General features: G+C 41.4%; 1 protein-coding gene and 1 long non-coding RNA gene across 4 annotated transcripts in view; one reads left to right on the plus strand and one right to left on the minus strand.

Moving 5' to 3' along the window:
* The window catches only part of LOC144679644 (lethal(3)malignant brain tumor-like protein 4), a 392,935-nt gene that overhangs the window by 369,571 nt on the left and 8,212 nt on the right, over positions 1 to 15,152 (plus strand). For both annotated transcript variants that reach the window (XM_078540227.1, XM_078540226.1), the window contains exon 23: positions 8,743 to 8,805. In XM_078540227.1, the coding sequence (XP_078396353.1) occupies positions 8,743 to 8,805 (63 nt within the window). The remainder of the gene's footprint in view (positions 1 to 8,742; positions 8,806 to 15,152) is intronic.
* LOC144679647 (uncharacterized) overlaps positions 1 to 15,152 on the minus strand; it is a 142,090-nt gene that overhangs the window by 98,193 nt on the left and 28,745 nt on the right. The gene's annotated exons all lie outside the window — the stretch shown is intronic.

Below are 15,152 nucleotides of genomic sequence, written 5' to 3' on the forward strand. Positions count from 1 at the left end.
AGCTGAGGAGGAGGAAGCTGACGATGTTAAAGCTGCTCGCATTGCTGCCAGGGGTTTATTTTTTTTTACTATTTCAGCATCACTGGCAAGGCCAAAATTTGTTGACCACCCCTAATTATCCTTGAGAAGTTGGTGCTGATAAGACATCTTGAACCGCTCCAATTCATCTAGTGTAGGTACACTCGCAGTGCCATTAGGAAGGGAGTTCCAGGGTTTTGACCCAATGACAGTGAATTTTTGGCATCTTTAAATCAGAGTCGAATGATGGACATGCAGCAGATCCACTGGAAATGGGGGAGCTTCATATGGTTGCACATTTGCTGATGGCTGAAGAGCCCAATCTGTGAGAGGGAAGTTCTGCTATAAGTGCCACACATGAAGTCGTTTATCAGGTGTTGTTGGGAGATATTGTTTTCAGTGTTGGCACCGCTGTAGCTACTGATCGTCATGGTGGCACACGCTGGTCCACAGGTGATCTCGGCATTTCCCTCTGTCATCAGCCAGTGTCTCCCACGTGTGAAAATTGATGTTTAAGGCCTTCATATTATGCTTGTGAGAATCCTTAAAACAAGGTTTTGGGCATCCTACTGGTCTTCTGGCTCCAGCTACCTTGCCATATAGGAAATCCTTGGGTATGCATCTGTCTTGCATCCTGTGAACATGCCCGAGCCAGCGAAGCCGCCTCTGTTTGATGAGTGCCAACATACTTGGGAGATTTGCCTTTGGGAACACAGCCGCATTCATGATTTTGTCCTTCCATGAAATGCCAAAAATGTGCCAAAAACATGCATTTTGCTTTGGCACTCAAGGAATTGCTACCCACTAAACGTGCACCAGGAAATGCTGATGTTGATATTGATGAAGCTTGGAAGTCGCTGAGTTCAATTTATGAAACAGCAGCAGCAACATTTGGTAAAGGCAGAACCCACAACAAGGACTGCTTTGAGACCTACTTGGGAGAGATGACAACTGTCATTTAAGCAAAACCTGATGCACAGCATAAACCCATCAGCTAGTACACTGTCTGACTTGAAAGTAACCAGGACAATAATGCAAAAAACAGGGAAAGAATGCACGAATAAACACTGCCAAGAAATCGAAACTGTCTGTGATAATGGATATTTATGGGCTATGTAAGATGGGATCAAAAGGAGACTTTGTTCTACCATCACCAAAGTTCCCCCCCGAAACAGGCAAATGGTGAACTACTCACCGATAGGTGACCCAGTGAGTTGAACACTACTGTGAGCTGCACTCGCATGGGATGGACATCTCTCATTCTTGTTTGGTGCTCTCCAGCAGCTTCCTGTCATGGTTCAATTAGACAAAGTATCCTCATCACTTGAGCATGAAAAGACATGGATAGCTTAGCAAGCAGAGAGGCACCTAGTGAAGATGGAATTCCAGCCAAACTACTTAAGCACAGAATGTCCCATCTACTATCACACCTTCATGACCCCCTCCTCCTGTTGAAGGGCAGGATCCTTTCGCCAGGGTGTGTGACGCAAAAATCATCAAACTATACAAACAACAAATCAGGAGATTGCAACAACTACAGGGGCATCTGACTCCTTAGCGTCACTGAGAAGGCCTTTGCTTGGGTCATGCTCAATCGACTCCATCTACTTACTGACCAAGTGTATCCAGCAATTCACCAAGGCTCTTCCATAGCACCTTCCAAGCCCATGACCTCTACCACCTAGAAGGACAATGGCAGTAGATGCATGGGAATACCACCACCTGAAATTTCCCCTCTAAGCCACAGACCATCCTGACTTGGAACTATATCACCGTTCCTTCACTGTCACTGGGTCAAAATCCTGGAACCCCCTCCCTAACAGCGCTGCGGGTGTACCTACACCACATGGACTGCAGCAGTTCAAGAAGGCAACTCACCAGCACCTTCCCAAGGGCAATTAGGGATAGACAATGAGTGCTGGCCCAGCCAGCGACACCAACATCCCATGAAAGAATGAAAAAAGCACAATGTCGTTTCCTTGCTGGCAGGTCTAAAGTGGACGTGATCTTCTCTATACACCACCTACAAGTGAAGTTTCGGAGCAGGACTCTACAAGATTTTGGAGAAACTTGGCTGTCCACCAAAGTTCCTCAGTCTCATCTGTTCCTTTCAGGGCACCATGCGCTGTACTGACCCAGCAACAGTAAAGGAATGGCAATATAGTTCCAAGTCAGGATGGTGTGTGGTTTGGAGGTGAAATTGCAGTTGAAGGTGTTCCCATGCATCTGCTGCCCTTGACCTTCCAGATGATGAATGTCACAGGTTTGGAAGGAGCTGTCGAAGGAACCTTGGCAACTTGCTGCAGTGTGTCTTGTATTTGGTACACACTGGTGGTGGAGGGAGTGAATGTTTATGGCGTTGAGTTATGTTGCTTTGTCCTGGCTGGTGTCGAGCTCCTTGAGTTTTGTTGAAGCTGCACTGATCCAGGCAATTAAGAGTATCCCATCACACTCCTGGCTTTTGCTTTGTAGATGGTGGACAGGCTTTGAGGAGCCAAGAGGTGAGTTACACACCACAAAATTCTCAGTTTCTGACCTACTCCTGTAGCTACAGTTTTTATATGGCTGGTCCAGTTAAGTTTCTGGTTAATGGTAACCTGAGGATGTTGATGAAGAGGAATTCACTGGTGAATATTAAGGAGATGGTTAGATTCGATGTTATTGGAGATGGTCATTGGCTGGCATTTGTGTAATGCATATGTTATTTACCACTTTCCAGCCATAGTCTGAATGTTGTCCAGGTCTTAGTGCATATGGGCACAGATTGCTTCAGTATCTGAGTTGCGAATGGCAATGAACATTGTACAATCATCATGTCCCCACTTCTGACCTTATGATGGAGGAGAGGTCATTGAAAATGGTTGAGCCTAGGACACTACCCTGAGGAACAGCAATGTCCTAGGGCTGAGGTGATTGGCATTCAACAACCATAACCATCTGCCTTTGTCCTAGGTATGACTCCAACCAGTAGAGAGTTTTCCCCCTGATTCCCATTGACTCTAGTTTTGCTAGGGGTCCTTGATGCCACACTCGGTCAAATGCTGCCTTAAACTCAAGGGCAGTCACGCTTACTTCACCTCACCTCTGAAATTCAGCTCTTTTGTCTATATTACCAACTCAAATTGAACAAGGAGAAAATTTGAAAGAATAAGTTGTGAAATAAATATATATCTTACTAGTTATAAAGAAATTATAAATACAAATAGAAGAGAGAAATTGAAGATGTGGCCAAGTGAGGGAGAGGAAGGCAGGTAAAAAAAGTGTTCAAAATTGGTATTCCTTCTTTTCTGAAATCTGCTTTTCTGCTGAAGGCACAGAACCATTAGAAGTATGGCTTCATGAACACCTCCGGCCCTTCATTATCTTGTTTAAAGGCATTCTCTTGTGTAAGCCTGCACAAGTTATTTGATTACATTGAATGCTTGCCTTAGCAGCTAATTTAACTTGCAGTACTAGTCATGCAAATCATATATATTTGAATATAATGCTTTATGAGACACTCTGGGAAACGTGCTTGTCATCTACTTGTATTCGCTGATGGTCCCCAGTATGTTACTAGATTTTTAAATATATTTGTTCTATTTTGAGGAGCTCATGGACATCTCACCACTAAGATCGAGACAATCCAATCAGCTGCCTCAGTCATGTCCCTCCCTTCCGCTGGCCCACCTGGCCAAATCTCCTTCAATAGCCCCTCATTTTAGCCCTGAACTCACATCTTTCTCTAGCTTCTCTCCTATATCCCCTCATGCCCTATCTGAGCTCACCTTTTCCATGACATCCACCTCCTGTTCCCTCAATCTTCCCCCCACTAAACTTCCCCTCATGGCCCCCATTTTATTTTGTAAACAGTCCTTTCTCTTCAGGTGTTGTCCCAAGGCTGCCATCAACCCCGCCGCTCAAAATAACCAACGTTTAACCCCACTGATGTCGAAAAGTACTATCCAATCTCCTACCTCCCTTTCCTCTCAAGTCCTTGAATATGTTGTCGTCACTTAAATCCAATTCCATCTTTCTCTGAACTCCATATTTGAATCCCTCCAATCAGGTTTCCACCCCTACTACAGTACTAAAACAGCTCTTGTCAATGTCCCAAATGACAGCTTATGTATCTGTGACAAAGGCAGATTTTTCCTCCTCATTCTTCTCGACTTGACTGAAGCCTTTGACACGGTTGCTCACGTCATCCACTGGGTAGGACTGCACTCTCCTAGTTCCATTCTTATCTATCTGATCTTATCCAGTCTATCACTTACAATAGCTTCCCTTCCCACTCCTGTTACCTCTGATGTCCCCGAGGATCTATCCGTGGCTCATTACTATTTCTATCCACTTGCTGCTCCTCAGCAATTTCACCCAAAAGCACAGCGTTAGTTTTCGAACATACAATGGCGACACCCAGCTGTACCTCACCACCATCTCTCTCAATTCCTCCACTATTGCTAAATTATCAGACTGCTTATCTGACATCTAGTGTCTGATGAACAGAAACTTCTTCCAATTAAATATCAGGAAGACTGAGTTCCCTTGTTTCCCATCCCTACTCCAAACTCCTGTCCTAGCTACCAACTCCATCTCTCTCCCTGGCAACTGTTTGAGATTAAGCCAGTCTGTCCGCCATCTTGGTGTCACATTTGATCCAACATGAGCTTCTGTCCTTGTATTTATGCCATCCCTCTGACCGCCTATGTCCACCTCCGTAACATTGCCCGACTTCACCTGTCGCGACTTAATTGCTGCTCAACACCTTATGCTGTTAACTCTAGACCTGACTATTCCAACACAACCCTAGCTGATCTTCCATGTTATACCCTCTGTAAACTTGAGGTCATCCAAAATTCTGTTGTCTTAACCTGCAGCCAGTCCTATTGCACCATCACCCCTGAATTCGCTGACCTGCTTTGGCTCCTGGTCAAACAATGTCTTGATTTTAACATTCTCATTCTTGTTTTCAAATCCCTCCGTGGTCTTGCCTCTCCCTACCTCTGTAATCTCCTCCAGCTCCACAACCCTCTGAGATATCTGCACTCTGGCTTCTGGAGCATCCCCAGTTTTAATTGCACAACCATTGCTGGCTGTGCCTTCAGCTGTCTTGGCCCCAAGCTCTGCAATACCCTTCCTGGGCTTCTCCGCCCCTCTACCACACTTTCTTTCTTTAAGACTCTGTTTAAAACCCACCTCTTTCACCAACCTTGTAGTCATCTGACCTAATATCGTCTTCTGTGGCTCAGTGTCATATTTTGTTTTATAATGCTGCTGTGAAGCACCTTGGAACATTTAATCACATTAAAGGTACTATAGAAATTTAAGTTGTTGCTATTGTTGTATTCAAACATTCACAGCTGGACGTTAAGGAGTTCAGCGAGCCAGTTAGGTTTGCATTTATCATCAAATGTCAAACTGCGATTAGTGGCCAACCAAATGCTTTAGTTTTTAAAAATTTGAAAGATACTGGAGCTGGAATTCCCTTGGTTCTGCTGGTCTGCCATAACTCAGGCGAGAGACGAGAAGAACCTTGCCAGAAAATAGCCGAGACGTGTTTTGTGTGCTGGGTCTTTGTCAATTCCAGGAGTTTCCTTTTTGGCTTGAAAGTGGCAGAAACTCCAGCCACCCCTTAAGATGTAAATGACAGCGTCGGTCCAGGATCAGACTAAACCAATCTATCTGACACCACAAAGCAAATCCTGGCAATATAGGAAAGTATTATCATCAAGAGTTCAGATTTATGACGCGCATACATGACTTTAATGGTTGTGTAAATTTCTCTGGTGGATTAAAATATTTAACATATTTGAACCAACATGAATGACCATTGGCTGGTCCACGACTGTAACGCTACTTTCAGAGAAGACAAGTATGTTTTAAAAAGTTGGCATTATATGTAGAATTTGTTTTGAAAGCCAAACTTTTTCATAAACTAATAATGGTAGTAGCATTAATCAGCCATGATCATATTGAATGACGAAGTTGGTTCGAAGGGCCGAATGACCTACTCCTCCTCCTATTTTCTAGTCATGACTTTATTTTATCAGTGTTAAAGTAACAATATCAAAACTACCATATTAATTATTTCTGTTTTGGTTCATTAAGAAGCAAATAAAGGAACTAAATCCTAATTACAGTCAGTAATAAACTGAAAGGCAGAAATATTCTTAAGACAGAAACATCCTGCTAAAAACACATTAGGGTTAATTTAAATCCACGAGAAAAGGTGGGTTTAGGTCAGTAAAAAATCTGAAGCAAGGACCCAACCTGCCTCAAGCCCACACACTTCCGAATTTAACAGAAGCTGGGCAAGGATTGGGTGACCAATCCACTCTCAGGTGGCACTGAACTGTTGAAACCTTTAAAGAGGTTACATACCACTATTTTTTAACAGGATTTCCATTTTAACCCATGTTGGCTGGGTTTGCTAAAGAAACCTGGCAGTTAAAAAGAGGCAAGAAGGACTGCATCCCTCAAATACATGCTTTTGTAGCACTGATTGTGAGCCAGGAGGAGCAGGAGTGTTTCATCCAGGCCCAACAAGCCAACCTGTAAACTTCCTGCCAACTCCCAACCAACCACTGATCCCCCATTACTGACCCCACCCACCATTTGATCGAGCCCATCTGACTCTCCTTGACACCCCAATCTCCAACCTCTCCACCTTAAATTCCACTGAGCTCTCCCATCTCTGCCCTTGATCTCCAACCTCCTTCAGTCTCTCTCTGAGCAGCATTTGCCTCCCACAATAATCCCAGCACCCCCAATCACTCTGTACCAACATAACCCTGAGAGACCTCTAACCCCAGCAAATTTATTTACAGGATCTAGAAAAAATATTTACATTTACTTCCCTTCCTGGCTCCCGTGCTATCTCACCTTGTTAAAAGTTCCCTCTCCTTAGATCAGTGCTTCCCAAACTATTTTCCAACGTGACCCCATTTTAACACTTGAAAATTAACATAACTCCAGATACCAGCAAAAACAAAATGATGGTATAGTATAATAGCATAGTAATAATCAGTTTATAATTACTAAAGTTTACAATTCATAATACATCTGATAATAGATCATATAAATATGAAAATCTGAGTTTTTAAAGTGCTTTGTAAAAAGTATTATTATTTTATGTACTCATGTAAATTTCAACCAAGCTCTCCATATTCTATGATGCCACCACCAAACACCTTCCCTTCACTCCACCCCCCGTCGGCATTCCATAGGGACCGTTCCCTCCAGGACACCCTGGTCCACTCCTCCATCATCCCCAACACATCAACCCCCTCCCACGGCACCTTCCCATGCAAGCCCCTTTACCTCCCCCCTCCTCACCGTCCAAGGGCCCAAACACTCCTTTCAAGTGAAGCATTCGCTGCTCCCAATGCGGTTTCCTCTAAATTGGAGAGACCAAATGCAGACTGGGTGACCACTTTGCAGAACACCTTCCTGTCACTTGCCATTTCAACATACCATCCTGCTCTCATGTCCACATGTCCATCCTTGGCCTGCTGCAATGTTCCAGTGGAAGCTCAGCGCAAACTGGAGGAACAGCACCTCATCTTCCGATCAGGCTCTTACAGCCTTCCGGACTGAATATTGAGTTCAACAACTTCAGACCATGAACTCTCTCCTCCATCTTCACCCCTTTTTTTATCCCTTTTTTTCAATATTTATTTTTATTTTAAAAAATTTTTTCCACTTATTTTAATTATTATTATTATTTTTAAATTCATTTACATTCATTGTTTTATCTCTACCTTTTAGCCCTTTTTGATCTTTTTTCCCACCACCATCCCCTCCCCCCCACCCCACCCCATCTGTCACTTGCTCATGTTGTTCTTTCCATAGCACTTACCCTTGTCCGGCTATTATCACATTCTGCTTTCTACCCTTAATGTCACCATTAGCACCTCCTTTAGCCAGTACCACCACCATCAACACCCCTTTGACCTTTTGTTTATGACATCTTTGGCAATCTCTCCTTTGCCTCCACCTATCGCTGGCCTTCTATCCAGCTTCATCTGTTCTATCCCCCTTAAACAGTATAAATTTCGCCACATTTTCACTTCTCGTAGCTGTGAAGAAGAGTCATACGGACTCGAAATGTTAACTCTGTCTTTCTCTCCACGAATGCTGTCAGACCTGCTGGGTTTTTCCAGCATTTTTTGTTTTTGTTTCGGATTTCCAGCATCCGCAGTATTTTGCCTTTATCTCCATATTCCCTGGTGACCAAAGATTCAGTAAATCCCTTTTCCTTACATCCCCCCTCACACGCATTGTAATCAGTCCCTCTTCCCGCATCACAGCCTTTGACACAGTTGACCACACCATCCTTCTCCAACACCACGCACCATTGTCCAATTGGGTAGGACTGCACCTACCTAATGCAATTTTTATCTATCCTGTCATAGCCTGTCTTGTGAAAGATCCTAGAGCACTATTTCAAAGAAAAGGATTTCCCACCACCCCCCACCCCCACCTCTACCTCTTCCGCCCCACGCTACCACCATGTCCTAGCCAATATTTATCCCTTAACCAACATCTAAAAACAAATCTCAGGTCAATATCATATAGCTATTTGTGGAACCTTGCTGTGTGCAAATTGACTGCCAAATTTTCCACATTGTAATGGTAACTATACTTCAAAAGTACTTGATTGGCTGTAAAGGCTTTTGGAGCACATTGAAGACAAGAGAGTTGCTATATGAATACAACTTCTTTCATATACTGTTTTTTCAGGTAGCAAACTTTGTTCAGACTCTCCCTGGTTGTGAAGAACAGGCAAAGATCTTTAAAGAAGAGGTAAGAAATAATGAAACCTCCATCTCCTGGAATTTCATAGATTGTAAATATTCTAATAATTTTGGATCACTGTATATTATTTTGAGCAGGCATGGCTATTGTAACATTCTGCTTCAAAGTTCCAGTATAAACCAGGGTGACACCTCTTAATTTGACTTTCTCATGGAAAATATTACTGAAAACAAAGGTATAAAGAAGTATGTATTTTAGGTGCAAATGTGATTGTTTTTCTATTTGCACCTTCGTTTTAAGCATTGGTTGTAATTTGTAATCAGATCACTTTAACGGCAAGAGCCTTGAACAATTACCTGTAAATCAGAACATAAAAGAACAAAATGGAATGTCAGACCACAGGTTCTCCTAGCTAATCAGAAACATAAATTTTTATAGTTCCTATCTGTGATTATCTAATGCACACAGTCTTTCTGATATTTAATTAAGAAATAGAAAGATAGATTTTCCAAGTCAACACTTGTGGCTATTATATAAACCACCAAAAGTGAGGATCAGAAAATCATGGCAGCACTTGGTAAACTGACTTCCAGTTACCTGGCTTTTATCAAGTTAGGGCAAAGACAATCTGCATTCTAAATCAAGTGTAGCCTGGAATATATATTTTCTTATTCAGAATACTTAGAGTTGTAACAACGCATTCTGTCATAATTGTTTGTAAATTATTCTGAATTTATTAGCAGTTCTTAAAACCTTTTTAATACCATTCATTTATGTAGATGAGTGTGGGAGCATGGGGAGAAGAAGCAGAGAGGCCAGAGGCAGCAGGAGAACTGAAATGTGGAAATATGTGGGAACATAAAAATTCCTGATGCAATTCAGATCATTGGATTTAATTTATGCCTATAGTTTGTAGCCAAAAAGAAAGGATTTTCTGCAGGATATATGTGATTTAACTTAAAATCTGTCGTGTTATTGTGAAATTGAACATAGCAATGGATAGATTACTTGGCAAATAGAAATACCTCTTCCAAATGCCAAAAATAGTTTTTATGTCCAAGTTTTTCATTTTTGGAGAAATTTTCTTTCTTATTTAAAATGTAACTGGTTACATTTTAGCATGTGGTTTTAGCATATAGTAAAATAACTAAAATAGTATACAGATTGGAACTTGATATCTGAGTAAGAATCATTCAGTGTTCCATCAAGAAAATATTAAAGGCAACCTCAGTGCCTGAGCAATTTTCACCTCTCCCATTATGCAGTAATCTGGCAGCTGGCAGATTGTCCACCTGTTGTAGAACACTTCCAATTTCATCCCATTAGAATTCTACAATGGATGGTCAATATATTCCTCCAAATTGCTGCCCAAAGGGTAATAGTGAAAATTATCCCCACTGAGTCACTGCAACGCCTTTAGTACTTTTCTTAAGGGAACAGAGAATGACTCTCACTCAGTTATCAGGTTCTAATCTGTTTCTTATTTGCTTTAGCCTATTTTATTATATACGCTGTAGCCAGATAGACAGAATTACCTCAGTAGATTTAAACAGTCAGTAGCTGGGCCTTATGGTTCAGGAACGGTTCCAAGGTCAATCCCTGGTCTGTATTGAACATAGCCAAGACTGCGGTAGAGGTGTTACAATTGGCCTCACCACAATGAGAAGAAGTTAGCTGTGGTTGCCGTTCCTTATTGCCACCATGCTGGAAGTGCACGTGTGAGATAATTGGGTGAATGGGCTCAGCTGCTATGCCTTCAGTGGTCAAAAAACTGCCACTATTCACTGTGAAGGTGCACACACGAATAATCGCCATCTAAACAATGTACTGAAGAGCACCCACAGCCAGTGGAACTGTGCGCCTCCATAGAATCAGTGTCTTCACAAAAGTAAATAAAAATAGTGATGAAATGAAAAACAGTACAAGCACAAAGGCTGTTTTCCACTTAATTACTATTTACAAATCATTAAGATAAATATTGCAACAATGTGTTTTCATGATAATATGATATGGTTGTCTGTTCGATGTGTGTAACAAAATGCAGACTTTTGTGAGATTATTGGATTCACTGAATTATATATTTGACTTTAATGTTGCTGAAATGATTGAGTCTGTACAGTTCATTGACTTTTGCATTCATGATTACAAAAGCCCCAATTAAGAATAATTTTAGTGCGTGGGTTTAATTACCCAGTAATATATCTAATAGATAAAAAAGATAGAATTTCATTGAATTCCTTTTGTAGTATGTAAATCTGTGCAATTGAATGACTTAATTGTTAGCACGTCTATGAGAAAGGATACAACTATAGACAATATGTGTTATACCTAGCAGAAGAACATAACAAAATCTTCACATAAATACTCTGCAAATACTCTGATGGTTCCCACTAGGGAAGATTAGTTAAGCAGACCTCATAATCACTTAATTTCTTCCAGTTCTCAGACAGATCTTCTTTTGTAACTTCTCACAAGATGTGCAATGGACTCATTCCGACCCAAAATTTAATTTATTTTATTGAGATGATTAGAATTAATAAATTCTTTACTTTCTCACCAGGAATGGCCAGTGTCAGTGTGGCCATTGAAAGTGGGCAAAACTGCGCTGTTAGAACTTTTGTTCTTAAAGACAGCATTTGTTGGTTAAAATTTGAATTGAATAAAAACTATTGTGAATCCTTCAGAGCTAAATTATGCTACAAAACAACTTCTGTTCTGCCCAAACATCAGAACCTTTGTTTCAACCATGTAGTGATATATTGCATCTTGATCTTGTGAGCATATCCTCATTATAATACTTTTCATCTCATGTTTTGGCTGTCTCAAGGAGTCACAAGCTAAAACTGAAAAGATTATTCTCAGCTACCAAACAGCTATAATCTAGCCTTCCGCTTCTTCAAATAACAATGGCATAGTGCATTAGCATTAAACAGAAGGTAGCTGTTACCAGAGTGGTGGGTATTAATATTCATATAGTCACAGACCATGTGTACATTAAAGGAATAGAACTCCTTGCCGTTGATTAAGATCGTAGGATTTGTGGATACCCCCACATGCATACACTTTAGAGAAGGCTGCAATGGGGGAAAAAAAATAGTTTCCTCTGTTACCTGGTGCTGTTTTCCATATGCAAGTGATGCAAGTTTCCCTTAGTGAAAAGGCTTCTGTTACTGGTTGTAAGCTGATTTATTAATCTGGTATACATCCTCTGTGATGGCATGGAATAATCAAGTAGCAAAGAAAATCAAAGCTGTAGTCACATCAGAGTCAATGACACAGCCACCCCTTTCGTTGAGTTTGTCTGAAGGTCAGGTTGGAGAAACAGCAAAACTTGCTGACTTTATCCCTTATGAAGCATAGCTGGTGAAGAGAGAAGTCTTCAGACATGTCAATGCATCTGTTCTTTAACCTATAGGCACAACTGATTAAATGGAGGGTTGAGGTGGGAATAATGGTAGTCTTTCCTCGCTGGAAGAAGACCGGCTGTCCTCTTCTCAGGTTCTTCTCAATATCCACCAACTCGGGGTCAAAGTAATCTTTTTCAAGGACTCTTTTTGAGATTTTCTGAAGAGCTACTTTTTTGGTTTTCAGGAACTCCTTTTTCATCCCCTCTAACTCCTTTATTAGGTGATACAGTAACGCAGTAACATTACCTTCTGTATTTGTGTTGAATCTTTTTCAGGGTTGCCTTCTTTAGATAGACAAGATAGCACAAAAGGAAGGACTGTATAATGCATAGCGGCTCAACCAGTCGCAAGCCAAGGATTAATCAGATCAAAATAATATGCTAACCATGTGTCAATGCTAGATTAAAAACTTATTTTGTAAAGTAACACCTTTATTTGGCAACAGAAGGCTTGTGCAATAGTGGTTCAAAACCAGAACAGAGAAAACATAGGGTAACTGGTTAACAGTAGTTCTGATTGAAATGAGAGTTTCCCTTATAACTAAAAGTAGCAAATACTTATCTATAGAGTGTATGTATATTAAATATTTTACCACCGCAGGAATAAAAGGAAAATTAAAATGGGAAGGACCTCTGCTGGCTGCTGCTGTAGAGTAATGGGTTAACATCAGAAGCATTCATAATACTAATGTAATAATCTCGTCAGATCACATGATTGAGAAGTACAAGAAATCTGGAAGGAGGAAACGTTCCAACCTTGTGTAGAGGTCCAAATATATAAATATTTGCTATAAATAAAGAGTAATGGTTTTGAGAAACTACAGACTCAAGCAGCATACTGTTGGAGAATAAACAATCCCTAAAACCCCCTTCTAGATCCTGGTTAGACAACGAAGTAGCTGCCCCAAAATTCTCGGTACAGGCGGCTTCCTGAGGCCTGTTCCCAGCTTCATGACTGGGTTTTCGGCTGCTTCCTTCATCCTCTTCTTTTTCTGGTTCTTCTCCAAGGCCTCCCAGAGGATGCTGAAGTTCCTTGTCGTCCAGGATATTGCTCCAGCTCCTCCAATCACAGATTCCTTCCCTCCTGCCTTGCTGCTTCTCCAATCATAGATTCTGTTTCCAGAGGAGCAACAAGAACGGGAGGGAGGGAACCTGTGATTGGAGGAGCTGGAGCAGCCAGCATGGGAGGGACAGAACTAGTGATTGGAGGAGCAGCCCCTCTCAGATTCTGTCACTCCCACACTTGCTGCTGCTCCAATCACAACTCTGCATTGTTCTCCCGCTCGCATGGATGCCTGTGCCTATGCCTGCCTTCCCCATTTGGACCATGGAGGAGCCATAATATAAAGTAATATTGGACGGTGATAACCTTACTTGAATTTTTCACCCCCAGTTTTCCTTTATCGCTGGCTACTTTTGACGTTTTGAGAGTGAATTCTCCCCACACTCCCCTTTATTTTGAACCCTGCCACCAACACAAACAGGGGAAGAAAAGCCAGGAAGAATTATAATCATTTTTGTTTTTTTCCAGAATTGCAGTTTTCAAAAAATTACAGTTGGAAAATGTAGGAACAAGCTATAGGCCCAACTTCCCACCCACCTCAGCACCAGGTAGACTCTAACCTGAATATAGGCATATTCAATGAAATGGCTGATCCACCCAAAACACGAATAAGTCTGTCTTTATATAATTCAATGGTTCAACACATCATCCACATTTTTCTCTGCACTATCTCAATTACCATGGATACCGCATTAATCTGCTGTAACTTTAAGTTACCCCACAATATTTGGTCACATTTTGTGGAATTTGCATGGTGAGTCAAATATGGAGTCACATTGAAGGACAACATCTTGCTTGCTACTGCCACCAGGCATTCTTGCAGCATTTCAGTGATCTGTGTATGAGCAGGGCTACAGTGGGATTTTAAAGCTCTTCTGAAAGTTCTCTCAATACAATTGTATCAACATATTGATCGTGGACCAAAGAGACTTTATTCTTTCATAAGATTTGAGTGTGTCTGGCAAGGCCAGCTTTTATTGATTGCACTTGAGAAGGCTTTATTGAAGCCTGTCAGTAGGGGCTGTGCTGTGGATGACCTTGGAGTTGCCGTTAAGTGATCATGCATGACTGAACAGATGTAGGTGATGGATTCTACATTTGGTAGCAGAAATTCAGGGTTGCTTTGCATACTCTCATATACCAGACTTCTTTTATATGCAGGCTCCATGAGGTTCCACTCAGCAGCTAAGGAAGCACTCAAGCTGGCATTGGGTCAGCTCCTTTAATCTGATCTTAATTTGCTCCAACTCACTCTTGCTCATTGCTTCAGCCAGCGCTCTCTCTTTAAACTCTCTACTTAAATCCCTTGAAGTATCTGAATTGCTGCTTCTCATGGTTAAAGTAGATGATACAATGAGGTATAATAAGGTGCTGGGTTCATTTGTTTCCTAGTCTTCCTAGATGGTTACAAAAACAGTAGAGGAACATATGTTAGAATACTAGCTGAAAAACTTACAGAATTTACATGGCATGATACACTGGGTGGAATTTTCCTGTACAATGACAAGCATACAGGTATATGCTGTAACACAGCATGTGTCATGTTGCCAGTTTCCCGTGTACACCTGTAGACAGTGAATGAGTAGTCGGAGGAAGAACAATAAGACAAGGATGGTACTACCCCGAGTTTGATAAGGCCTCTGACTTCACCTCCATCATTTGTTCTATGGATTTCCACCCACTAGATATATTTCTCTTTAAGTTTTATATCAAGAGGTGCTTTTCTACCAGTATTCTAATATAGATTTGTTTCTGTTTCTGTAGGCCCCCAATAATACCCAGAAGCAAATGCCTACATAACACAATGAACTTGACACCCGTATAACTTACTCCAATAACGGCAAGACTTTTCCAAGTACTCTGTAAAAAAGTTAAGGACCAGAAATTGCAATACTCCTCCCTTGGAACTTCATTGGTCATGTCAGT

Source organism: Cetorhinus maximus, chromosome 4, assembly GCF_964194155.1.
Source record: "Cetorhinus maximus chromosome 4, sCetMax3.hap1.1, whole genome shotgun sequence".
NCBI classification, from domain to species: domain Eukaryota; kingdom Metazoa; phylum Chordata; class Chondrichthyes; order Lamniformes; family Cetorhinidae; genus Cetorhinus; species Cetorhinus maximus.